We start from the raw sequence: 27,424 nt of genomic DNA, 5'->3' as shown, positions 1-27,424 counted from the left end.
TCAGCTTGCTGCTGCTTCTAGGAAAGACTCTTACACTTGGACATCTTTTCTTGTTTGTGGGTATCACCAAGCTTGGTGTACTTCTTGGAGGTGCTTTGACTTGTTTTCTCTTAAACCCTGGTTAAAAATCTTCACTCTAATATTTGGCAATTAACAGTTTTCACTAGTAAGTTATTAGGTGGCAATACGTAATGCTTCGTGGTGGTGGGGATCACAGGAAGCTCATCTCAACTACATCAGCATTTTAGGCCCCTTGCATCCTTGGGTGAATTATTTTGCCTCTCCTAGTTCCTAAAGTGGGACTCTATGAGGTGGTACCACTGTGAATCATAAAGAGAACAAATTATCATTTAAAAAAGCACTATGTGCTAGAAACCTGATTGCTAATGACCTGATCCCAAATCCCTGCCCTATATTTTTGGACCTCTCTGAGGGGGATTGATGATCTGGCCCAGTTTTCTCAGGAATTACTTTGTTATTTCTCTGAAGGGGGAGGAGTAAATGGGAGAAATCCTCATGTCTTTTCTGCCGTGATTTGCTGCCTGTGCTCTGACTCCAGGACACTCATGTTTTTTGCCTGAAATTAACTGCATTGATTTGTTGTGTTTGCTTGGTGCAAGAAACATCCAAAATCAAGGGAGCAGAACAGTCTCAGGCTGAGGTACACATGGGCCCCTTGTAGTTCCTCTAGCAACACTATAGAAGCGAGCTGATATGTTTGACTTCCCTGATGAAAAGGGAAAGTAGGGTCAAGTCTTCAATTTAAATTTGTTTTCCTTTCCATGGTATTTGGTTTTGAGGGTTGTGTCCCACCTTCTACTGGCTTTCTATGACCTCTCATTTTAGCCTGTATGACTGTGGGGTCTATTTATGAGCAAGCAAAACATGACTACAGACACAATTAGCTTTTAAATGGTTGTTCCTGACAAATACGAACTAAAAGGCTATGATTTAAGGCCTTACATTATCCCTTTTGGAGTGAGTCACTGGACCTTTTTGCTTTGCAGTTGGGAAAATAGGATTGGCACAGGATCATGCTGGGGGTGACTGATGGATCTATGAAGATAACAGATACCTTGGCCTGTCTAAACCTGCACATCTAAAAGGGATGGGAGAGTATTCAGTTTTCAGCTCTGTCACTGAGTAGTATGATGTGTCCTTTCTAAATGCTTTATGTGCCCCAGTTGTGAATGGTGTGGAGGTGGGTGAATAATGACATGTATGGTTTTGTTTGCAGTTCCCCAAAGGACTGGGAAAAATGCTTTTTGTTTCTTCTTGAGCAAAATATTTGACTTGAGCTGAACCATATGAATATGAACATAAATGATAACTATTTACTGAAGCATTTTGAAAATGGTAATGTCCTGTGTTTTGGCCTTGTAGAATCTGAGGGAACTTCTTCTAAATCGTCAGTGTTCAAAACTAAAGCAAATTGTCAAGAAAGTCTTGGCATGACTGAAATCTCCATGTTTTTGCTTCGAAAAGATTTGTTTTGTAAAAAGTTCATCCTGTCTTTAGAAATGGGAAGAAAGGCTTGCAAATAGCACCAATAATAACCACTATTTCTGTGTCATACATACCCACTGTATCTTGTCCCATCTTTAGGGCAGTGTTACACTTGCATCTCCTGGGCTGCTGCTTGCAATTATCTTGGTGTTTCCATGTCACTAGCCCAGTTTTGCTACACCTCCCTTTGCTGGGGTGATGTGGCTTTTGGTAGCTGCTGTTGGATTTGCTCTGGGTTCATGAGAATTTGCTGGCTGGGAGCAAAGAAGGTGCCTGAAAGTGGAGGGATTATACAGGGGCAGACGATGGTAACACTGTCTGCTTCAGGCAGCTTTTCTGCTCCTGGATTAAAGTTCACGCTGTGTTACTTGTCTTTCTCTCTAAGGCCTTGTCAAGTCCATGTGGGAAGCTATTCTGCCTGCACTGTTTCACTTTGTGCTGCTCAGCTCTCTCTCTGCCTAATTTCTCCTCCCTCTCTCCCCTCCATTCAAGCGGCATCTTTCAGTCTTACCCATTCAGTCTGCCTTTGCTCTCTGCCCTGTGTACAACTGCCATGCCCTCCCCACCATTCATCACATCTTGCTCATTCACATCCCGCTTGCCTTTCCCCATTCAGCTGGGCTTCCTCTCAGCCAGGCTGGGCTGCTCTCTCCTCCTGCCCCTCCGCAGCCCTCCTTTTGTGCCTTTGCACTCCCCTCTCCGTGATCATCCGAAGCACAGCAGTCTGCAGTGTGCTCTGTGAGGATGCTCTCCTAGAGGTTGGCCCCACTGGACGGGCTGGTTAATCCCAGTGGAAGCCTGCTGGGATTCTTTGGGGTGAATTGGCCTCTCTAGCTAACCTGCAGGTGAGAAGATTTTCTTTCTCCCGCTCCCTTCCCACTTCCCAGAGATGTGGCATGACCCATGAATAGGAAGAATATTGCCATTTCCTAACCTTCCTTTTCAGTCTGGTCTTTCTGTCTCTCCTACTGGCTTGTTTCTCCTTTGCAGTGGTTTCAACTCTTAGGTGACTCTTCAGGAGGCTGTTTTGATTTCCTCATTCCTGAAGAGCATGACATGCATTCTGTAATTGTTCTGGCTCCCTTACTGTGGTTGTTAACTGTGCCTTCTCTGCTTCCTTCTTCTAATCATCTACAATGGGGTCATACCAGTTTTGGAAAGCCATCTGTGCACTTGTGTGTGTGTTTAAGGAAATAGAGCTTGTGAACTGTAGTAGCCAGGGTTTGTTTCTCAGTCTCAGTGCAGCCACAACCCCGTGTTTGTGATGCAGACATAGCAAATATGGACCACAGACTTCTGCCAAAGATCTCCCAGCCTGCTGCTCACTTGATCCCCTGCACCTGTGCCAGCAGCATGCAGACATCACCCCAGCCTTTTGAAGGAGCAGGTCTCCCTGCTGCAGTGTGGCAGGAAAACTAAGTGGGAGGTCTGCTTGCCTGTGGGTGCCCATGAGGGGGCTTCAGCTTGGAATGGTTAAACTGCATTCAAACCAGTCTGTTCAAGGAAAAGAGGAAATATTACAGCTTGGGACAGGCTTGTTAGAGGAAGCAGGAGCTCTCTAAAGCATGGGTGATCCCGGACACAAGAGAGAGCTGATCAGTAAAATAGGCAGAAATGAAGTGGAGGCACGGAAGTAGAGGGGCTCTGTGAGTGAGTGCAGGTTTGACTGCCAGGACAAGCTCTCTGCTGTGTGGGAGGCTGGAAAGCAGCATTGCTGCTGTCTCCTGAGGCAGTCAGGAGCCCTTGATATGGCTCAGGCAGGGCCAGGTTCTGTGAGGGCTTGTCAGTGCTGTGAAAATGACACTTTTCCCTGGTAAGACTCTTAAAGAGGGATTTCAAAGCATGCTGCGGTAGTTTGGTGTCAGGATGGCAAATGTTTTAAAGTGATTCCCTGTTCATTGTGTTTGGGCCCTACAGAGACATTACACCTTGCAGGAGGCCCTGCATTTTGTGATCTGCAAGAGTGATACGCGAGCAGTTGCATTCCTGTTGTGGAATCTTTATTAAGTCATGATTTGCTTTAAAACTTCAGACAGGTTTTGTGTCTGCTTGAAGTCTGTTGCAAAGAGAATAGAAACACTAGAAACACTGTGCCTTGCCTTGTGTTTGTACCTCGTGCCCAATAAGGGCATACAAGAAGTCAAAATGAAGCTCGATTTCTCCGTTTCATTGTTGTGCATCTTTGGCACTTGGACAAATCTCTTTTACCCTTAAACCAAAGTGTATTTGACACAGCAGACACTGTGAAAGTGGAAACGCTGCAGATCTTGTAGTCCTCCATACAGGGAACCTGCAGTCTGGGTGTCATCCAGGACTGATTTGGATGTATCTCCTAAGAAACAGTGGGAACTACCACAGGTTCCAGCAGTCTTTTTCCTTACTGCAGTTATAACCCTGGAAAGATGCAAGGGAGAATCTCTTGCTCTCAAGTGTTTAAATGACAGAGATGAGTAATAATTGCTACTCCCAGCTCTGGCTCCATTTGGAACCAGCTTCTCTGGAATACCTTTGAGATGGTTATGTCCTTGCAGTGTAATGCCAGGTGCCTACAAGGAGTTGCAAGGAATCATGTGATACCTCTGTCTCCTCTTCACAAGGCTGACATCTTCTGCTCCAGTTTAGCTTGGAAAGCAGAGAAGTTTCTTTGGTAGCTTCTAGTCCCCTTGACTGAGTAAAGCTGAATGTAAAATCAGTGTAAGTTAAATATGCTTCCCAGTCTGTTTAGTAGGAGTTTTGCTCTGTGGTGGTGGTTCTAACCAGAAGTGTAGTTTGAATTCCCACTATCGGGGGGTTATTCAGGTTATGTGTGTTACGGCAGTTGTTAGTTGGGGCTGTAAATGTGTATGCTTGGCTTAGATTTTAATGAGACCTTATAACTTGCAGTCAGGTCAGAAGGGAACTGCTGGGATCATGTGGTGTCTCATAATGAAGTCCGTAAGATTTTGTAAGTGGTTTTCTGCTTGACCTTGGCCATATCTCATTTCCCAGGAAAACCTGCAATATAGTTGTAAAGCTTCTGGTGAAGTTACTGAGACATTTCACTCGTTAACAGTAAAAATAATCAACTTATTCTAATCTGAAGCTGCTCAGCTTTGACCTCTAGCCTGCAGATGTGATTATACCTTTGTCATAGTGGAGAATCCTCTGCTGCCAAATTCCTGTTCCCTTTGTGGTTCCTCTGGACAATGATCAAGTCATTGCTTAACCTTCCTTTTCATAAGCTAATGAATTGAGCCTGTAGTAGAGCCAGTCAGACTATAGGAGTAACAAAGTGCCAAAGGAAGAGGTAATGTCACCTCATTTACAAATCTGCAGCTCACATTTCCTTTTTTGAAGGCAGTGCTATGTTGAGAGCGCTGAGTTGTTACTGAGTGTAACAAAGCAAGGGGTTTCCCCCACCTTAGAATAGCTTCTTCTGAAGATGGCAGTCCCCATCCTGTAAACTGGCATTCTTGGCTCCTGGCCATCTGTCTTCCTCTTTGTTTTTACTGTAATATGTATTGTTTGTAAGCACCCAGCTTTACCAGAAGACCCAGCTCACCCTTAGTAACTTGCTGCTTTACCTCATTGGTGAGCATGATGCCGACTTAAGTTACACTTTCTCCTAAGTCACTAATGCTAATTCTGTGGGTGAGAATGAATTCTCAGGGGACCTCATTAGTGGCATCTCCATAGGATGGTGGCTCTCTGGCTTAATGTTATTTTTGAGACCTGTCAAATAGCCAGACTTTAACATGTTGAATGTGTGACAGCCTGAGTTTGTGTCACAGTAAGGCCTCAAACACAGAGCTGTCTGGTGATGTCAGATGCTCTGCAGAAATCAGTCATAGCAGCAATCTTTTCTTATGATTGGCACCAAGTTTATATTCTCTTCCAGCTAATATCAGCTGAACCTAATCTATTTTCTGTAGCTTATTCTGATTGATGTTATACTGGTCCTCCTTCATTTATGCACTACTCAGTATCAGTCATCTGTTTGTTTGCTGTGGGTTGTTTTTAGCCAACAGACCTGCTTTGTCCTGTTAAATTCTTGTCACAGCCCTGAAGTTTTGGGAGTGGTGTAGGTGCCTCCTACCATGTTTGGACAGGAGTTTTTAAGCCATGGTTCGAAGGGCTGTAATGCTGATTCAAAGGTGGAGGGAGGGTAAAAAGCAGGTCTTGACATTCCTCCAGCATTCCCAGACTTGCAGAAAATCAGTGTAAGTACTGTCTTTTTAAGATCTTTTGGGTGAAAGTTACCTTGACCTGCTGACTCAAACCATCCCACTCCAGCAGCTGCTATGTTCCATTCTCCGGAGTTACTGCTGGGACAGACAGAAAGTGCATTGTCATTGTACGACAGAGATAATTCACCACCTTTTGTCCCTATGCAGACCCGAAACATTTCAACATTTCAAGCACCATGGGATCACCTGTGCTACTTTTTCCAGATAACATCAGACCAAACCCCTGTTTTGCATGAGAAGACTCCTCTGCCTCACATGTACCAGCAGACACGCTGCTGTGATAGGAGACTTTGTCAATAGCAGTGAATTTTACAGAAATGCTTTTGTGTGTTTAGTTAACATGGGGTAAGCAGGGAGCTGACTGCAGGAACTTGGCCTGGAATACAGCTGAATACTCTGTCGAGTGTTGGTTTCTGTTTGTTTGGTTTTTATTTTCCTCATAGCAATAGTGATTGGGGCCTGGCTGTCTCCTGGCTGGGAGGTTGACTGTGCATGCCCATGCCATGCCTTCTATTGACTTAGGTAGTCCAAATAAATGCAGCATCCCACCCAAAGTGTATCGCATTTCAGCTCTGAATGAAGAAGCTTACTTTCATTATTGTCCCCTCATAATGCAAAAGCCCTGAGAGATGTAATTAATATTGATACAGGGTTTTGAGATTCTCCAATAAGAGATAACTAAAAAGACATAAAAGATAATTATGTGGTGGTAAATGAGAATATCATGTGTCATGCTGATATGGATATTGCTGTTTTCAGCTTTTGATATTTGATGCCTTATACCATCCAGATGAAAAATGGGCTTTACTTTAATTAGACTGAAGAACTCATTGCCTTAAGGGATTGTGGAGCCCTAAAAACTAGAGGAATTCAAAAGGGAGAGCAAGAGATGGGGCATTTGTACAGTTTGCAATGTCTGGGCCAGTACTGACAAGTAGATCTTGAAAAAGTGTTAAACCTCTTTCCCTGAGGATTTAAGAAAAGGTTTTAACTGTTAGAGTGGGTTTGGTCATGGCAGTCATTTGGGGACCGATAACTTGTAGGCTTCATCTTGTCCACAATCTCAGGAAGGTGCGGATAGGCTGGTGCTGTCATATATGTGACTTAGTCTAGGCCACAGCCTGCCCAGCCTGTTGCTGCAGCTGAGGACACCTATCCAGTGAAACATACAAGGTGCCCAGTGCTGGGTCAAGATTAAATATTGTATTTTCACATTAAAAACCAAAACAAATGCTGCTTTTTAGAGTGCCTCAGGTTCTTCCCATTAGTCTTAATGCACTTGCATAAATAATAAAACAGGAAGGAACAGAGCTGAAGAAGGCTCAGGCTATAAACATGTCTCTTTGCATTAAGCTTTGTGGCATAATGGAGGGCATCTCCTGCCATCCATGCTGTCTTCTTAATCAGGTCATTATCCTCCCTCACTTCCAGTGCTGCATCTCCTTCCCTGTCAGTGCTGCTGATAATGGAGCTCCTATTTACCCCGGCTTCTTTCTGGGGAGCAGCTTTGGTTTCAAAGCCAGCACAGTGGCATATTTTGAATAATTTAGTTCTGGGTGGCTTGAACACTGTGAGTAGTTCCCCAGCTGAGACTGGAGCTGATTCCTGTGGGTATTCTGCCAGGAGGCTGATATGGAGAGACACAGTGGGGTGGCTCAGCATGGTGGGTTGTCCAGGTGGCAGAGGACTGGAAGCTAGCTTAACAGGCTTTGTGAGTGCAACTTAGCTCTATCCTCTCAGTGCCTTAGCAAGGGCTTGCAGCAAGAAACCCACAGGCAGGGGGAGGACAGGGGAGAGAGTTGCATTAAAAAGTGTATAGAGACAGAAATGTGGATTTAGGTAGGTGGCCAAGTATGACAGATAGGCTTCCCCAGTAAGCCCCAAATTCCTGGAGTCTCTAAAAGCAGGATTTGCTTGGTCTATGGTGGCTTGGACAAGGGGTCCAAATCTCTATGGAGTCAAGGTGTTTAGTGTGATGTCCAGCTGTCATGGGCTTTATAAATTTGCTATGCTTCTATGTATGAAACCTTGGCAGAAGGTCAGCCCTGTTCATATTGTCCCTGTGCTGCTTGGCCTTATGGCTTTCTAATGGCCCTTTGCCATTGCAGTCCTCATTGAGTCACACTGTCAGTGCTACACAGCCCTTGTCTGGGGACCCTGCTTGGGGAGTCAGTGAGGGTATATCCTGTGTGTTAAATGCAATCTGGCTTTTGAGAGCTGGGTGATGTTTCCAGCCCTCAGGTTCACCTCAGGTCAAAGCAATCCAACATGGAGTAAAGTACTGCTGCACTTCATCACTTTATATTGTCCGTGCAGTGGTGGGTAAATTCATTATTTACAGGGGAAGAGAGTGTGCATCACTGAAGCCATCACTAATGGTTTACCATAGGTGTTCAGGCAACTCAGATTAGGTGACGTTCAGTGATGAGGAGCTGGATTTCAAGGTGGAGGGGTATGCACTTAACTTTCCCTTGCTTTCCTCTCTTCTGGATCAGGGTTTCTCCTCTCACATGCACTTCTCACTGTTGGAAGAAAGCAGGATCACTGAACTGCTTGGAAGATCATCACCACCAGGCTGTGATGAAACTCCTGTTATAACAGCCCCTGCTTTCTGCCCTCTCATTTGGATTGCAAGGCAGACTTTCTTTCTGTTTTGTTATTCCTTTTATCTTCATCAAAGGAGCAAATGCTACATATACTGATGCCACACTGTTTTATCAAAAACCAAAATCAGAAACCAAACACAAAACAAAACCCAAACCCACTCATCATCTCACAGCATGACCCCAAAGGCTGAGGAAAGATAGAGAATGAATGGGCTCTGATAAATGTGTGACCATGTTGAGAAGACTTTCAATGCCTGTCTTAAATGTCTTTTCACAGCTTCATCTTGGAATCTGTCAATTCCATGTATTGACTTGGAGGTTCTTGACTTAACTACAGCATGGCCCTTAGAGCTGGTCTGGTCGATTCCAAAGCTTGCTGGCATCCCTAGATTGTGGAGACTGTGCCATCAAACGGCCTGAGTTCAAGTCCAGCAAAGCTCAGAGTGGTTTCTTAAAGCCTCGGAGATTTTTGCATGTAGTTGAGTCCCTGCTTCCAGTGGGAAAGGGCCTACACGTGAACCAGACACAGGCATACTACTGATAGCTCCTTTCTGGTGGGAAATAAGGCAGGAGTTGTCATTTCCGTACAGCAGGAGGTGAAGCTGAAGCTCAGGGCTATTTATTTCCAGAATCTTTCTCCTGGTCTGGATCAGAGCTGGGACAGTGCCAGGAGGCCTGACTGCCAGGCCAGGCTCTTCCAGGAGTGAAGACACCACTGGACCATAGATGATTGGGATTTCAAGGGACTGATCCATCTCAAAGCCAGCTCCCAAAATAGACGTAGTTGCTTGGAGCCTTGCCCGTTGACGACAACTTATGGCTTGGGTGATGCCAAGACAAAGCCCCTCAGTGAGGAAACCATGGATGGTAACAAATCCTCTGTTCCTGCAACATCTGCAATCCTCAAGGCAGCCAAAGGAGCCTCACGTTGTGCCCAGTTCAGCTGCTCTGGTGCCCCAGAGAGCTGTTTGCCATGGAGCAGAGGAGCAGCTGGCTGCACTGTGTGAGATGTCTGTGTTTTCCCAAGACACCCGTTGTCTGTCTGCAGCACCAGCCTCCACCCTACTTGCTCACTCAGCCGTGCCTGATGTGTCTTTAATTAAAGAGGAGAAGCAATTTGAGATTTTCTTTTGTTTTCTTAACCATATTTCCTATTTCCATCAGAGCTTGCAGGCCTCTCCTGCCCTTATTTTTGTCTTGTAGTTTTACTGGGGGGCCTTCAGTTTATGGCATGTCTGCTCTAAAATAAGAGAGAAATAGGCAAAAATAGCTTGATTTGGGACAGGGAATTAAGATGCTGGGTCAGATGGCTGCTATGGTCATTAGCATATTTACACTTTTGCTGAAGAGCCTAGCTGAGGATCAGGGGAGTTAAGGATGATTGTCATTGAAATGCGGAGGAAACCTTGCATGAAATTGCCGTTAGTGTCCTATTGTCTTGGAGGCTGAGGGGGGGCAAGTGGCTTTCTTCATCCCTGCACCCCTTGTGTTGGGCTTGTCAGCCCAAGTAGATGGGCAAAGGCAGAACTGCTGCAGGAAGGCACTGTGCTGACTTAGCTGCTGGGGAGCTGTGAGGCTCAGCACAGCCACACTGCTGGCTGCCAGTCAGCCTCTGGGCTCACGGTGACACACAGGTGCCTGTGGGACAACTGACCTTCAGTGAGATCACCATGGATAAATACATGAAGCGTCTAGCACAGGTCAGTTGTCTCTTTTATAACTGATGGACCCAAGTGTTTTGTGTGTGCCATTGCATGTTGGTTTTGCCATGTGTGGGGACATATGTTCTGCAGGACTATCTCAACCCCTTGATTTTTTATGGCTAGCTGTGATACCAGAAACAAGGTGTGAGGCAGTTGGGGGTGTTGGTGTGGATTTTGAGTGTTGTGATGACAGATGAGATTTTATATTTAAACATAAATAAGAGAACTCCCTCATAGCTGGAGTTTAGGGTAAAACAAGTTGTGGAACAATGCTCTGGTCCTGCTCTGAGGCGGGCCTTTTTAGTTCAGATGTTACTTGTTCATTGTTCTCTTACTCTTTCATGCTGTTCAGATCCACTGTTTTAATTCAAACCCATTTCTAACTTAGTGCCAAACCCCAAGTTGTACATGGTAACATGAAAGAGGAGAACAGGTCCCCTGGCCTGTTTACAATTCTGAAAATACTAGCTACCTTCTGCTACTGCTTTGATTTTGGTGGCACAAGCAGCAAGGCAGTGAGCTGAAGGAGGAATGCTGGTGCCCTTTGGTATGAGAGAGAAGAATCTTTGGAGCAGAGGCTCATTTGTAGCCACCAGACAGGCTTCAGCTCTGTCCATTTGCAAAGCCAGCAGCAGGTATGGACAGTACAGTCTTGAATAATGGGATTGTATCAACTCTAGCAGTGGTGGTGAGTCTGGAGTCAGTGTGTCCTTCTGGGCTGGTTAGAAGCTGATTGTGTCATTTTTGTTCTTGGTTACAAAATGTTTCTTTTTGGAATGCTTTAAAGCAGAACAAAGTCTAGAAAAGTGGTTTGTGATCATAGCAGCTCTTGTGTGCTTCAGCTCTGTCTTTTCTTGCCCTTTGAAGGAATAAGTAATAGCCACCTTCCCTATGGCTGTGGCCATTGGTCTTTCCTACAAAACAATGAGCACGCAACATGGGGAGAATCCTATGCTTCAGTCACTGAACCTAGCCCTCAAAGCCCTCAGGGAGCAAATGGATTTGTCCTAGACAAGATAGATTCTAACATCTTAAATGTCAAGATAAAGTGGTGCAGTTAAGTAAGATGTTGGTTAGGTCAACTGTTTTCAGGGAAACAAGAGTGAACACAGCAGTATCTATGGGATTGCAGGTGTTAGATCCATTCACTGAATGACTCATCTCCCAGCTTCTGCAAATTCCCCTTAGAAAGGTCATCTCAGGTATTATGCTAATAATACTTTATTTCCTGGGTATCTGTGCCTCTGGGATTGAGCACTGCAAAACTTCCAATCAGGCTGGCTTGGGAGTCCCATCAAGAACCAAAAAAAGCATCAGAGCTGAGCCTGAGTGCAGAAGCTCTGATTCTGTGGTTGGTTTTAGAATGTGATCTGTTAACTTTAGAGTGGGGTGGAGTAGGGGAGTTAAACTTACCCAGGGATTAATATTAAGCCCTTGTTTAACAGCTGATGAAATCCACCTTTGGCTCGGAGTGCCAGCTGTCCAGGAAGGTACATCCAGGCCACCTTTCAAGGACAGAGCAGCTCTTGGCCAAGGGTGGAGGAGAGTGCCCAGCTCTGACAGCCCACAGGTCACTTGGTTTATCTTGTTTTGTGTAATCCAATTGCCCCAGCAGCTTCTTCACTGAGGGACTGCTGCTTGGCCAGAACAGGAAACCAGCTCTGCTCTAGCCAGGGCCTGTGACCTCTTCTCCTCAGCTTAGGCTCAGCAAAGCAGCGGTGGTAGCAGAGTCCCCAGGAGCAGCAGGACAAAGGTGCTCCGGCTGGAAGAGGACAGAGCCAGATCCTCTCACATGGGCACTGCATCCCCCAAAACAAGCTGCCCGTGCCTGAGGCTGGTCTGTTTAACAGCGGAGCAGTGCCAGCCCTGCTGCTGGCAGACTGCAGCCTCTGCCACATCCCCCTTCTCACCTCCTCCCTTGCCAAAGCAGCCTTTACTCTGCTGCATATGATCCGAGGCCCGGCGCCTGTTCAGCTTTTGTTCTCCATTAGGATAGAACGAGGACTGTCAGGACCTCTTTGGCTCTGCCAAGGCCTTTTATGTCCCAAATATTTCCATGAAAAGACTCCCTCCTGACCACCCTGTCCCCTGACAGCCATTCAAACCAGCCAACAAGCTTGATATCATTATCTACAAAAGGAGGCCAGTGAGCACCAGCGTCCTCACAGCCAAGTTTGGGAAATCAAAGGCAAATCTCCCAGCAACAGAGAGCTGGCAGAGATCAGACTGCACCACATCCAGTGCGGGCTGGTCTGGCAGCTTCCTCTGCTGGTTTTCAAAGCACAAAAGCAATGTGCTTGGCGTGGTGCCAGCACTGGCTTGGCTGGGGCTGGGGCTGGGGCTGAGCCCGCCACTGAGCTGGCAGCCCCTCACAAAGTGCCCTGGGGAGCTCAGTGGGGGACAGAGGCTGCTGGAAGCAGTTGTGAGTTAGAGCAGCCTTGCAAAGCTGTCTCCTTTTGCTCAGTGGTGTTTTTAGATTAACCATTTAGTCTGAGGGGAAAATGGTGACGTTATTGGTCAGAGTGGGATTCACTCCAAATCTCACCTGGGACTTTCCTGTTAATGACTTTAGTTTATGTTCTGAAAATGGCGTGTTGCTGCCTTGCCACTTCTGGTTTGAAGTGATGTTCATCTGGTTTGTTCCCTATTCAAAGACTTTCTTTCCAATCCATCTTAAGATAGAGAGCTCTTCAGCAGTGAAAGCATGTAACAATTCGAAGGCACCTGGAAAGGTGACTGAAAGAACCACTGAGCACAGAAAGGGCTTGAGGAGGGATGGCATATTCCTCTGTTACAATTGTGTTTGGAAATACAGGAGTAAAACTGTTTTCAGCATGTATTATCTCACAGACTGCATCTCTGGCTTGCTTGATAGCCCAGGTAGGGATATGAAAAACAGCCAAGAGAAATGATGATGCAGAGGGAAGGAAGTTGAAGGGAGTTGACTTAGCTGAAGCTTGGGTGGAGACGGAATGATGGTATGGATGATGGTGCCTGGTTCACCCTCTTTGCAGCAGGTTGCTTTGGGCAGTGAAAGGAAGCTTGAGATGGGGTTATTACAGGGGAATATGTCAACAAAACCTAGAGCAGCCCCTGGGTCCCTGTTTGTCTGCAGCAGGTGATGAATGCATAGGAGGGCAGTTGTGTGTAATGTGGAATATTTAATTCTGGCATTTTCCCCTCCTATCCCAGTTTGATCCTGACAACACCGGCTACATCAGCACTGAGAAGTTCCGCTCCCTTCTCCAGAGGCACGGCTCAGAGCTGGACCCCCACAAACTGGAGGTCCTGCTGGCCCTGGCAGACAGCAACTCTGAGGGGAGGATCTGCTACCAGGACTTCGTCAACCTGGTGAGTGCTCTGGCTGGCAGAGCCTATCAGTCCTTGGTTCTGCTTAAAGCATTGGCTGTTGAGGGACAGTCTCCATCCTTCTCTCTCTCCCTTTCTCCCTCCTTTGGCACGGGTGTTTGCTGTGTCCCTGCATCACACTCTGTATGGGTTTGCTGAAGCATTCAGTGGTGACTGAGCTCTCAAGCCAAGAGTCAAGTTGCTGCCGGGTTTTCCAGAGAAACAAGTTTGCATGGGAAGAAATGGTGGGAGCTGTCTGAAGACCAATATGAAGCAATGGCTACTGCTTGTTCAGAGGCTTTTGCTTTCAGTATCAGTTCATAGCTGTCCTAAGGACCCATTAGTTTGCAAGCAGAGGTCTGTCAGTCTGGATGTCTCCTGTGTTGTCTAGAGATTTCACCACTTCTAGACAAAAATATATAGATAACTTTGTGTTGACTTGCTGGGTGGAGTCATATTGCACTGCTGTAGGCATCAACAGCAACAGGAATAAAGTGTTTCTAGGTCATGTTCATTTTATCCCAGGTGAGATGTCTCAGACTGCGTGAGTCATGAGCTGATGCCTCTATCTCTGCTAATGAGTCAATTAGTGAAAGGATCTCTCTGTTTCTTGTCAAGGCAGTTTGGCGAGTCAACACAGATGTAGACATGTATTATTACATGCTTAGGGTGGCCTAGAAATGCTGTTTGCAAGACAGGTATCTTGAACAGTGGACATTTCAGGGACTTCACCCTGTTCTTGCTCTGGCATTCCACACCTGAATCCCAGCAGAATTAGTGCAGCAGTAAGAGAAACCTGGGTGACAAGGTCATGCTATCTCCAAGGTTTCACTGGAAAGCTGGATATGTTCTTGATGCAGAGTGTAATTACTTGCATCTCTGTTCTTACAGTCAACATGGGGATTTGATCCTTCCATTTATCATGGTCACTTACACATGTGGTTTGGGGGTGGGAAGAAAGTGTCTTCCATATGTCCTGTCTTCACATGAATCAGAAAAGTGTGATAGCAGGGCACTGCTGTCAAGGATCCAGGCCACAACCTCACTTAGGCCATGGGCAGTGTGAAGGTGAAATTACTGTGATGCAGTGACACAGATCTGCTGTATCTAATCAAGCTGTCTTGTTAGTCCCTTGCATGTGTTTAGGTACACAGCAAAACAGATGTAGCCACTATTAAGCAGATCACAACTACTGTGAGGCTTCCCTCAGCTTCAGCTTAATAAACAGTGTGGTCAAGGTATTTATAGTAACAGCTGCTTGTTCTACAGTTTGGTATACTCAAAGTACCATGCCAGCATTCACTAATTGAGCTGCACAACACTTAGCTAGCAGGAACAGGTATCATCTAATTTCTTTTACAGAAATGATGGCCTAGGGCCAGCCAATGTGTTGGCAACAGGCTCAGGAACAGACCTGGGCTTTTTTCTCTCCTCTTTCCTTGCTCCATGAGCTGGGGAGCAGCACAAGCTGCAGAGAGGCAAGTGGGAGGTGGAAGGTTTGGGCATCCTCCTTCTTTGGGGAATAGGGGATGGTGCCAGCTCACACCCACCTGATGTGATTTCTGCAAAATGGCAAATTTCCTTCACTACTACTGAATGACTCCTGTAAAGAAGCCATTGATTTTTCTGTTCCTCTATCCTCATCTGCATATTTTTGCACTTTCTAATCGATAGGCAGTGCGAATGCCAGAACATTAAACTACTTACAAATGGCATCTCCTGATTCCTCCTCTACTTGCTATTGATTTTCAACATCCAAACTTTCTGTGGCTCCTTCTCTTTTCCCTAGTTTCCTGCTCCCAAACCTACCTTTTGAACTTCCTGATGGAAAGAAACAGAACAGTTGGCACAGAATCACTGTGAAATCAGTGATTTCCTTCACTTTATAGCTGTCAGTCCTGAAGCTATGTGTGGTGATGTTGAAGTGCATGCTTGTGCTTGATGATCATCAGCCATCTCTGCTTTTTGCTCAGGTTAAATTGTCTGTTTCAGTAGCTTAGCAAGAACTGATCTGCTCCCAGAAATGATGGTGCTGGATGTGGGGAAGGGAAAGGCTGATCTTTTATGGAATCCACGGAGGTTTTTCAAGCATGGCTCTTTGTTGTTTGTTTTCCTTTTCTCCATCAATATTCATGAACAAGCACTCTGACATGATCAGAGAATCTCATGGCCTCCCAAATGTGTTTAAGGTACTGAAACTTTGAGTAAGAGGTAAAATGGCATTAATAAAGCTCTGGCCACTGGAAGGTCCTTGAAGCAGGAGTGGGGTTGGGTATCAGAGATGCATTACAACGCAGTTATAATGCAAAGTACAGAGCAGAGGTGTGTGAAAGGAAACAGACTCCTCTGTGTGTCTCACAAGCAGCTCTTTTGGTTTCTTTCCAAGCACGGGGATGTAAGGAGCTGCTGAGCCGTCTGCTCAAGCTACTATGAAACAAATTAACTGTGTTCCAGCTAAAACCAGTAGAAGCAGGCTCAGATTCGCAGAACCCAGCCCAAAGCAGGGTTTAACCACTGAGCATCAGGAGAAGTCTGTCTTCAATGGTCAGTTCCTGAGATACGCTGTTCTGTCCGAGTTTTCTCACAGATTTACTAACGTTGATAAAAATTGAGCACAAAGAGTCTGCTCTTTTTTCAGCCTTGTAGAACCCTTGGTCTTTGATGGGTTCCCTGGAACTGTGACAGAATGTGATGCTGTTTCTTCTGCAGGGTGCTTGGCTACTTACTAGAGAGTCTGATGTTGCGAGATGCTATTTGTGACCACAGAAGCAGCTGTGACTCTATGAAATTATTATTTCCAGAAGGCACTACAGGCCACAAACTGCACAGAGCAATAGTATTAACACTTTGTTTCCCCCAAGTTACAGCATGTCCCAAAGAAGGCAGTAAAAATTATGCTCACACCCATGTACTCCAACAGCATCAGGACCACCAAGAACACGCTCTGCTCTCTTAAAACACTGTGATCCCCTAACTAAACTAAAGGACTGCTTTATCCTCTGATGTCAAAAGTATGTTATAAACTTCTGGATGCACCAGAAATATAATTCTAGGAATTCTTACCTCAAAAAGGAGACCTACACAAAACATACGCCTGTTCTCAGCAAAGCAACTGAAATTCCTGCAATGACAAATTTTACAGGATGAGAATAGATCCTAGAAATCTTTCAGTAAACAACTTAAGTAATGAATACATTTAGGGAAGCTGAAGACTCCTGGTATGATCTGCAAACAGAAAGGGCTGAAAAAAAATCAGATATGTATGAGATTCCTTGCATGCAGTTGTAAAACACAATGCTGCAATCATATCCATTTCTGTTTGTACACTGGAGCTTGTAAGAATGGCAGAAAGCAGTTTCAGATGCTTATCCTGCGTCTGAAACAGTGCAGAATAATAAGTGTTTCCTGTACAAGTGGAGACATCTTGTGCATGTCTGTTGTCTGGTTGCTCTTCTGAGTGTGAAGAGACATGCTAAAAATGCACAGTGGAAATTCTGGCTCTGAACAGCATAAGCCACAAGAGGAGATAATGAACAAAGATGTTTAACTAACTTTGCTGCTTTTAGAGAGGAGATGAGCCAGGAGGTGATATAGCTGAGTTGTTATTTGCTGGGATCCTTGCTGAACAGCACTTGCTGCTGGCAGTCCTGGACTGTTTCACATGATATCCTGTGAACTATAACAGAGCTGAAAAGCAGACCAGTGATTCCCTGGAGAAACTCGGTTACCTATTCTCTGGCTAAACGTTCCTTGTATTCTCTGCCTGAGAACATGCATTATTGCTTTGGACAGGCTGGATCATGGCACTACTCCCTTCTCACCCTATTGATGTGTTGCTCTTCAGACAATGTGAGTAGAAGGGAAGGGGTGCAATGGAGCTTCTAAGATGTTACTTTGTTTGATGGAGGGGCAATATGAAGCCAGTTCAGCTGTGGTGAGAGCTTATATTCTTTTGCTGTGAAAAATCAGGTAGGGAACTTGCTCTGGACAAGGAAAACTTTTACAGTACCTTGTATTTAATAAAGCAGCTTTTGCTAGAAAAGTAAATCACAGCTTATACTGAGACTAAAGCAAAATCCACTCCATCTTAAGACATTCTTCAATGCTCCATGGCCGGAGGCCATTTATTCTTATTAGCCACTTCAGTGATAGAAGCAAGGCTTGGTTCTGTCCCTTGTGAGGACACTGCATTTGCCTGTAGATATTTCATGGGTATACTTTCTGCTTTGAAAGGTAACTCTTGCCAGTGCTTGCAATGGTAACACTTTCGCTTGGAATATCGCCTCCAGCCTGGCTTGAGCTGCAATGAGGGGAGCAATGAAGCAAGAGCTGTAGCTACGGAGTGAGAACTCTTTAAAAGTGAAAATGTTGAGTTTTATCTTTTGGCTTTGTGAGTGTGTATGTGACTGCACCAGGAGGGCTCTGTTCTCTTCATGAAGGTGAGCTTTAAGAAGTTACATACTGTATTCTTGGAGGGGAGGGAGTCCTTTAAACCATGGTTTGCTTAATATTTTTTTAATGGTACTTAGAGGTACTTTGTAGCACAGCCATAAAGTAGCTATAAATTCCACTTGCATGTCCTTTATTGCACCAGCTGACAGCCTGTGCAGAACGCTGAGGTGAACAAGGCTTTGCAGACACTGGATATAATTCCTTATTACCTGAGCCACTGCAAAGATAAGCAATAAAGCTGAAATCTCCAATCCTTGAAATCCCCAGGCAAGACAAAAGTTTGCCCAAATGAGTATCTCCTCTTTCTGCTAAATCCTTCTTCCCTTTCTAGTGTTTTACGCTTCAAAGGCTATCACAGAATAACCCAGAACCTCAGTTCTAGTGGTTTTGTGTGCTGGTTGTAGTTTTGTTCTTACTGTTGCTAATCTGGAAGGGTCTTTGCAGGCAAAGCTGCAGGTTTTATAGCTCTCTTTCTTCCCCTATGTGCTTCCAATTAGCTGTGCTGTTGAACCAGGGCAGATCCTCTGCCAAACATCAAGGGGACTCCTATTTAGAGTCCTCTGGGATGTCCTTCAGTTTCCAGTAGGACACCCCTTTAAGTGCTTCCCTTGTTCCTGATTGACTGTCTTGGCTGAAAGTGAAACTTGTGTCCTGAGCTCTCTTCTTGGCTTTTACTCAGAGGTATAATAATAAATATTTAATTTTAAATTATTTAAAATTATTAAAATTATGCAGTATTTGATCTAATATTATCCTACTGTAAGTAAGGAGGAAGTTTTCTCAACAGAAGGAGTGGCCTTTTGGTCATATCCATCTCTGGCCTCTCAGTGCGTTAAAGTGTATTGAGGTGCAAAGTCATTACTCCAGGGAGCATTTCCAGGACCTGCATACCCCTCGTGATAAATGTGCCTCACACTGCCTTCCTGTTGTTCTTCTTCCCATTTTGGAGGAAACTGGTGATTTTTGATGTTCCAAGAGCCACGTGTATCTCTTGGGGGGGAGGGGGGAACCTGTCAGAGGGCCAGATGAGTATCTTGGAATTTGGTAACTGGGATGCAAGAGCTGATTTTTGGAGTGTGTTCAGCTAATACATTGATTCGAGTCCATTAGATACTGGCTACATGTAGCAGCAGCAGAAGGAACTTTCTTCTGAGAGAACTCGTCTGGCAAATAATCTTTATGCCATTTAAAAGGGAACTAGGCATAGAAATTCCCATCCTTAACCATGATTCCTCAGCTGTGTTCAGTCAAATGCAGTTGAAACTTGAGAAGCATGATGTCAGCTGAAATGGTTATTTTAATTGTGTGCGTATCTAAAATACACACGAGTTGGAAATGTTATTAAGGTATTTAAAACAATGCTTCAGAAGATTAAATATGGATTAATTTCAGTTGCAGAATCCTTCTCAGCATCAATGGAAAGTAGAATGTGTATTGGGGGGTTTGAAGTTTCAAGCTTACTGTGTTTTGACACAATGATATTTGAACCACAATGTTAATCTTGTCCTGCAAGCTACTTTCTTGCAATTAACCTTGCAACCTGACTGTTATTTTACCTTTTCTAATGGAAGAGCTGGAAGGTCTAAGCCTGGCACATGTAACAGTCAAAACCTTGAGCAGGGAAAACCCCAGTCAGCAACCATCATAATTCATTTGGTCTCTCCTGCCTCTAACTTTTCTCCAATCCCCAGAGTAAACCACTGCTTGGTCAGAACAAAACAGGATGTTGGTGTTTGCTTTTTGTTTTCCCATTTGATGCTGTTTGTTAAAGTGCCACCAGGTTGGCTCGGAGGATGTGAACATCTGTTGCAGATGAGCTCGATGCTGAGTTATGCATGTTGTGAGGAACTGTCTTTACCCACATTAGCATTTTGTAGAAGTGGGGAGCGAGGGAAGGAAATAAATGTGAATCTTGAAAGCAAAATTGATTGGAGAGGCTGCATTTGTGAGTAAAGTGGGTTATAAAATTGGAGCTGACAGAGGCTTTTAAAAATCTTGTGCTAACTTCTGATTTAGTGTTCTGTGTCTTGGAGGATCAGAGCTGGAGAGCTGAACGTATTGCCTGTCACAGTGTTGTATGTGTTTAAAAATAGCCATAGAGCAGCCTCAAAGATGCCAGCATGTAATGGGCAGAAATCCATGTTTTTCAAAACCTCCTAAGTGAGGCTGAATAAAAACCATAAAAAGGGTTATGTGCCCCACACAGGCCATGAAACTGGAGATGTGGAAATGCTAACATGACTTACTTGGCTATTGATTATCTGGGGCAGCAACAGTAGTACAGATGGCCAAGAAACATAGAGAAATGGGCTTGCCAGTGGGAATGGACAGCTTCCATTGCAAGCTGCAGATTATCTGACACTAGTTCTATAGTGGTATCTATGCTGAACAAAAGCAGGGCTTTGTACTTCACCAAAGTCTGGCACAGTCCCACTAGATGGTAAGGACTCTTGTCCTAAAGTTTGACATTTTCAATGTTGAAGACAGGTTCAAATAATCTAAATAGGAAAAACTTTTCCTTTCTGGTAGATGTATCAAACCCACCCTCAGAGTAGAGCTCTAGCACCAAGCTTTGTTTTGTTTTGGTGTGGTAATACCAAAGGGCAGAGGTGGCAGCACATGGTTACCAGTCATGTCAGCTTGGCTGTTTTACAAGGGAAATTTCTTTCTCTCTGCATAATAACTTTCCGAAGGCACGAAAGACTAAGGGAATGTGTTATTCCCCAATGCTGCCTTGGCTCTCCAAGTACTGTTTGCTGTACCCATCTGCATGAAATTTTAATATCATGCTCAATAAAGAAGTCCCAGATCAATTGCATGAAGAGAAATGGGATGGACTGCCCTGAGCTTCTGGTGCTGCAATAATGTGCAGGCCAACAATGGGCCCAGTGTTCTTTCAGCTGATGATTAAATACTTGACTCATAAATGCCAATATTATGGAACTCTGAAATCCAGTCATTCAAACTGTGACCATACGTGAGAGACTCTGTTTGGGAAGATTTGAATCTTTCAAAGTCCATCTGAGGAACAAAATAGTGTTCTTATCAAGAGTTGGTGACAGCAGCAGTAGTGACAATCCTCCATCTCTCTTCATGCATGTTACCTCCTATCTTTCTCAGCCTGTCTTCATACTGGAGGTGCTCCAGCCCCTGATCATCCTTGTGGTCTCCTTTGGACTTGCTCCAACAGTTCCATGTCCTTCTTATGCTGAGGACACCAGAACCTCACACAGTGCTCCAAGTGGGGTCTCATGAGAGCAGAGGGGCAGGATCACCTCTTTCGACCTGCTGGTCATGCTCAGGATATGGCTGGCTTTCTGGGCTGCGAGTGCACACTGAAGCTGGCTCATGTTCAGTTTCTCATCAACCAGTACCCCCAGGTCCTTCTCTGCAGGGCTATCTGGATATCTCCATATGTTCTGCAAGACTGGAGCAGTTCACAACCTGCTGCATTTAACTTGCAGGCAGTTTTCTTATTGCCTCGTTGCTAAAGAGCTGATGAATTTGGATACCCAGTAGACCCTCTATCCTGGGACAGGATTCCAGCCTCTGGAAGCTGACTTGAGAGAACTGGAAGAAAGATTTTTGTGGACAGATATTTTTTTCCTTCTCTACCTTTTTTGCTTCTTTTGCCAGGAGTTTTCTTTTACAAATGTTTTATGAATGAGCAAAGGAAACAGAGAGCAAAGGAGAGATACCAAGTAAGGAAAGAGCTTTTAGGGTGAGCCTTTTTTCCTCACTAGAACAATTAAAAAAGATCAACACCAGATTTTTCCCCAGTGTTAAAAAACTGGAAATAGATCAGTTGGTGTCAGTGTTGCTCACGTTGGTTAATTTCTGCATTGGAGGGACAGGCTGCAAAGGGAAGGCTGAGGAGGGATGGGCAGCTGCTGGGAGAATGGGTCACAGTGCTGTCACCCCAGATGCCCCTTTGCCTTCCTCCAGTGATTAACAGGAGGTGGCTCCCTGCAGTGATTACTGTGTTTTAAGCAGCTTGGTCCAGCTTGAAACAATTAACCGGCTGCTGGGCACTGACAGCACAAGCTCTGGGCTTTGCTGACTTTGGGATATTGGCTGAAATCAGTGTGATCCAAGACAACTGTAAGGCAGTGCTGTTGGAAGTCATCTCCTGTTTGGTTCTGGCAGGCTGAAGATGCCAGTGGTTTCCGAGATGAGTTATCAGCTCATTCAGAAGGAGGACCAGGCTGCTATGTTTGCTTTGCTGCCTTTTACTGTAAAAGGCACCCCTACAGTGGTCTTTCTGCATAGTAAACCTTTTAAACCTCCCTGCCAAGGATGCAGCCAGTGACTCCGATGTAGCAGGTTTGTTTGTCATCAGGGCTAATTAGCAATTATCCCAATCTTGGAGCAAGCTCTCTCAGACCTGTTGTTCCCTCCCTGCCGCAGGCAAGGCAGAAAACCCCATCTGCCTGATTTGCAAATGCGTTTCTTTAATTATGGATCCAAATTAAGAAAGTGTATGCTCAGAAAGAGAGACAGCTCATCCTATGCATGTAAGATGATAATGCACATACACATCGGCTGTATCCTCCAAAGCCTGCACCATCCCAAAACCTGCCCCCTCTGAGGATAGCTGTTTTAAAAGAAGAAATCCTTCCCTCTTGCAAGTTTACAGCAGGTAAGGCAGCCTGTACACCAGTTTAGTTTGTTGCTGTTGCTCATGCAGCTTTGTTTTACACAAAGGGATAATTTTCTTTGCCCAGAGCTAATTCCTGCCAACAAGGGTTAGATGCTGTGATTGTACCTGCTGCTACATTCAATAAATTTTCTGCCCCAAGAGATGACAAGTTCAGGGAAGTGTTGTAAAGCAGGGGGAGCTGAGGGAAGGAGGATACAGGAGTGTGGATCATGGTAACTGATGGTGAAGATAGTAGATGGAAGATTGAAGAATGGGCTACAGAGCTCAGCCAGGTGCATCAGCAGCCTCCTCTCTGCCCTGACTTAATTTATTGGCATCTTAATAGCAGACCCTGGTACTTGGTTTGCTTGCACCCCGTGTAGGTCACCCTGTGATCATCCTGAGATGTGGCTCCTAAAGCACCAGCCCAGTGGTGGTTCTCCTGTCTGCCTGGATCTGGCAGTAATCTCCCAGGATGGTTGTGCCAGGCCTTGCTTTGTCCTCATGGTTTCTTCCTTTTCTTTTTACCCAGATGAGCAACAAAAGGTCGAACAGCTTCCGGCAAGCCATCCTGCAGGGGAACCGGAGGCTGTGCAGCAAGGCGCTGCTGGAGGAGACAGGGCTGAGCCTTTCTCAGAGGCTCATCCGGCATGTTGCATATGAAACCTTGCCCCGAGAGATAGACCGCAAGTGGTACTATGACAGCTACACCTTCTGCCCTCCACCCTGGTTCATGATAACCATCACTATTGTAGAGGCAAGTACCTTCATGCTGTCTCTCTGGAAAACCACCTCCTACTGCCAAAGGCTTTGCTGGGGCATGAACAAGGGCTGGATTGGGACTAATTTGGACTCGGACAAGGAGAAACACAAAGCTGATGGCTGTTTTGGCTTATCTGTAGATGCGTGTAAGGGGAGACTATGATCCTGTGTGTCTCCAAAGATGGTTATTATTCTGTGAAATGATTTGTATATGAAACTACAAAATTTGGGAAACTATAACAAAACTTTTTGAGGAGTGAAAATCTGGACAGTTCTAGGGAAACTGGTAATATAAGTAATGAAATTAGAAGAAAAAATCCTATATGGTTACCTCTGTTCTGTGAAGGGAGAGAAAAAGGGGAGAATTAAAACTGGGTTAAATATTATGACCTACTCATCTGTTGCCAAAATGAGATCTTTGCACAGCTGCTGGGTGATGCACTCGAGCACAGAGAAGGGTATAATATGGCACTGATCAGTAGGGTGCCGAGTTCTTCTGACTCAGTGGCTGGTGTGTTACAGAAAGTTGCATATAGAATTATACCAATGTGTTGCAGATTCCTCAAATGGGGAACTTTCCTGCTGTGCAAAGCTGTCAACTGGGAGAAAAATATTGTACATTTGACTTTTTTCTCCATGGTTATGAGCTGCAAAGTAGTGCTTTTCAGTGAGAGAAGGCATTTCCTAACCGAGGAATCTCCCTGATTTTCTAGGTTGCCTTTTTTCTTTACAACGGAGTCGTATTAGACAGATTTGTGCTACAAGTCAGCCATCCCTTATACCTGAAGAATGCATTACTTTATCATCCTCAACTCCGTGCTCAGGCTTGGAGGTACCTAACCTACATATTCATGCATGCAGGGTGAGTACTTACAAACTGCAGAGATTTACCACAGCTCAGGTTCCCCAGAGAGAGGGAGGAGAAAGCAACAGATTCAGTTCAGAAATAAATGTTTTAAAACCAATTCTGAATTGTGTATAAAAGTCTAAAGCTCTTCTGGAGTGTTGGGCAATGAGGGGCGATCCTTTGCAGCTCTCTGAAGGGAGGAAGCAGCATAAAGAACTTAACAGATGCTGCTCTTCTCCCCAGCAGTGCTGGGACCACACCTTCCTCTTACTGTGCACTTCCCAGTGTGTGCTTCCTAAAACTCACCATGTCAAAGCCCAGTGTCCCTCCAGAGAAACTGTGCAAGTGGTAGAATAAATCTGCAAAGATGTTGAACATGGTGGGTTGTTGCTAGGCTTCCTGGCTGAGGCTGGAAAAGTCAATTAATTTCCCTGTGCCTCTGTTATGTCATCACTTGGTGATGTTGTCCCTTCTGTAGGGACTGAGATAATGCCTAGAAGCCCAAGTCAAGACTGAACTCCCATTTTGTACACACTGTACCAACACCAGTGTTCCTGAAGAGCTGCCAGTCTTGACTGACCAGATGGGCAAAGAACGGTCCATCTAATGCAAAATACAAAATGAAGGTGCACAGTAAAATGAATCCTCCTTCTTCCCATGAGAGGTATGTAGCTGACTTGGGAAGAGAATAAAAGGCATGGGGATTCTAACTGTGCTTCTCAACTGTGCTAGTCTTCCCAAGAGTCAGAGACTTAATTGTGTGATGTTTGTGATGCCATGGTGATGAGTGAGTGGCACAGGAAAGTTCATCCCTGTACAAAACACTCCACCCTCTGCGTGGTTTCTCAGATCATTATCTTCACACATTCCTGGCAGATAATTGCAATTTTCTTTAATTCTGTCATTGAAAAACCACAGAAACAAGCTTTCTAGCAGTAGTTTATAGTTCGAAACTGGATAAAGACCCTTTGTTCTGAAATAGAAAGCCTATATTCCCATCAGTCAATGTTCTATGAAAGGCCAGAAAGATCACACTGATCTTTTCCCTTTTCCATGTCTCTGATGGAAGACGTGCTGATGTCTCTTCTCTGCCATGGAATAAGTGCCTCAGTGTATAATTGCCTTTGAGAACAAGATGTGCCTCAGATCTCTGACTAAAAACTGTAGGGCAGAACAGACTCCCTCCAAGGGGAGAGTAGGAAAAAAGTTATAGATGAAACTTCTGGAAGGGCAACATCTGTACTTTGTGTGCTACATCCCCCTCCGGAGTCCACTGTATATAGGTATCAATCTGCCAGTAGAGACTATTGGGCTTAGATGTGGGACTGGTTAGGTAAAAAGAGAATTGGAAATTTTCATCACTGAGGATGTGGGGAAAACTGGCTTGTAAAAGGATGAAATACTTCATTTTTAACTAATATCAGCTAATTTGTGCCTGGGTATTCTTCTGGTGATGGTGATGTTCTACTGTATCACTTGGGTAACTGCAGATAGCTTTGGAATACATCTGAAGAGGAGCACCTGCATGAGGACAATTTGTGGAGCATTTAATGTCTTCCTGTATCATTGTGGCCTGCTTTCCTAACCTGAGCAACCTTCCTCACCCTTTCCTTTCCTGTGGCAGGCAGTACTCTGGCATTCTTCACATTCACTGCCTGAAAAATAGCTCATGTTTATTTCACATCTGTGGCAGGCTCAGAGACGACCAGTGGGGAAGGTGGGGTGCAGGAGACTCACTGTCTTTGTGAGGAATTCCAAGTTCTTTAGCTATGTAGCCTTCAGAACAATGGAGAGTCCTACTGGAACAATAAAGCTCATGATTTATCCACAGTATCTGGAGTTAATGTTAAATGTTCATTTAATGCTAACTTCTCGGTGTTAAGCTGCTTTCATATCAAGAGAACAGATAAATCTTGGAAAGGTAATAACATTTGTTTGTGGAAGCCCATCATTCTCCTCTTGCTTTCAAATGAAAGGCTAACACAATGCCATGAGCTCTATTGTTATCCTGCTTCCAGCTGAGACATTAAAATGGTAATGTGGAATGCTCCTTAATTTAGTGCACTGGGTCTGGGTTTCGAAGAGCAAGTGACAGCCAGAAGGTGTCCAAGAAGACAGCAGTTGCTAAGGCTTGGCTGCCTGTGCCTCTAGGAAGGTGCCAAAAATGCCTGGGCTGTGTGTTGGTCCTGATGGAGTGAGCTTTGTCCAGGGCTGAAAAGGCAAAGTTGTAAATTCTGCCCTTCTGCTTTCATGGAAAGCAGGCGTTGACTATGTGGGGCCCAGGCATTTGTAACACTGCCATAACTAATGACTTGCATTGATGCTCGGTCCCATTTGTTTGGTCCCAGGGAAGGAGAAGGTCTTTAATAAATCAATGAAATTGTCATTTCAAGAATGACGCATTCAGCACTGGCAAAGGCTAATTATATTTTATGGGTGCTCATCGACTGTGGAGCCTTCAGAGCTTTTAGTGTGATGGGGAGGAGAAGTGAATGGGATTGCTCCTGCAAAGTCTTAAGAAGAGCTGTGGATCAGAGCAGTCACTTCAGAGTGTGGGACAAACTTTGCCAAGCTCTTACAAAAGCTTCCCATGAAAAAAATAAGACCCAGTGCTTTGTGTGAAAGTGTCAGATGCCACCTTGTTGACTATGTGCCAGCCAAAGCTTCTGCCCTCCCCTCTGTGAAAGGGTACTTGGATGCTTTGACTCTTCTATGATCTCAGTTTGACCTTTGCTGCTTGTTCCTAAGTGCTGTGAACATGCAGGATCAGAACAAGTGCCAGAATATGCCCATGCCTGGTGGCTTCTAGTCTTGAGCAAGGCAATAAAAAAACCCTCGGTTACATGCAGCAGTTTCCCATAATGACAAATTGAAGTGCTGAGTGGCTCATGCAGGGGAGAAATTTATCCTTGGAGAGGCATTCACTGAAAACAAACCTATTAAGCTATGCAGAAAGGAGTGTTTCCTGCTGTATCATTTCCAGCAGTTCTTTCCGGTCCAACTTTAAAATCTCATTTACGAGACTGTTCTGTCATTACTGCGTCTCACCATCAGTGTTTTTCCCTGATAGTGTTGATCTCTGATGTATATGGGAAATTGCTATGGTAACATGAAGCAAGACCAAAACAGTGAAAATCCATATAACTTAAACCAAAGATTGCTGGTAGCTGGCTGTGAGCAATTCTTTTCTTGTATAAAACAGGATGTAGATTTCCAGTGCATTAGCTACTTTGCACTCTTTACCCCAAAAGATGCCCCATCTCTGTTAAGGGTATCACTGTGTCATTTAGGTCCCCTACTTTGTAAGCAGACTCAGGCACCCTTCATACAGAACA

The 27,424-nt window shown here is 44.8% G+C and overlaps 1 protein-coding gene across 3 annotated transcripts in view; it reads left to right on the top strand.

Annotated features, from left to right (window-relative positions):
• Positions 1–27,424, top strand: part of RHBDL3 (rhomboid like 3) — a 63,364-nt gene that overhangs the window by 23,398 nt on the left and 12,542 nt on the right. For all 3 annotated transcript variants that reach the window (XM_061377093.1, XM_061377091.1, XM_061377092.1), the window contains 3 exons: positions 13,234–13,392; positions 23,013–23,237; positions 23,956–24,104. In XM_061377093.1, the coding sequence (XP_061233077.1) occupies positions 13,234–13,392; positions 23,013–23,237; positions 23,956–24,104 (533 nt within the window). The remainder of the gene's footprint in view (positions 1–13,233; positions 13,393–23,012; positions 23,238–23,955; positions 24,105–27,424) is intronic.

The sequence above is a fragment of the Neopsephotus bourkii genome, unplaced genomic scaffold (assembly GCF_033783945.1).
Source record: "Neopsephotus bourkii isolate Nb327-2 ecotype Australia unplaced genomic scaffold, CSIRO-AGI_Nbou_v1 NB_1749, whole genome shotgun sequence".
NCBI lineage: Eukaryota > Metazoa > Chordata > Aves > Psittaciformes > Psittacidae > Neopsephotus > Neopsephotus bourkii.
The sequence above is the reverse complement of the archived record's forward strand: the minus strand, read 5'-3'. Positions and strand labels throughout refer to the sequence as shown.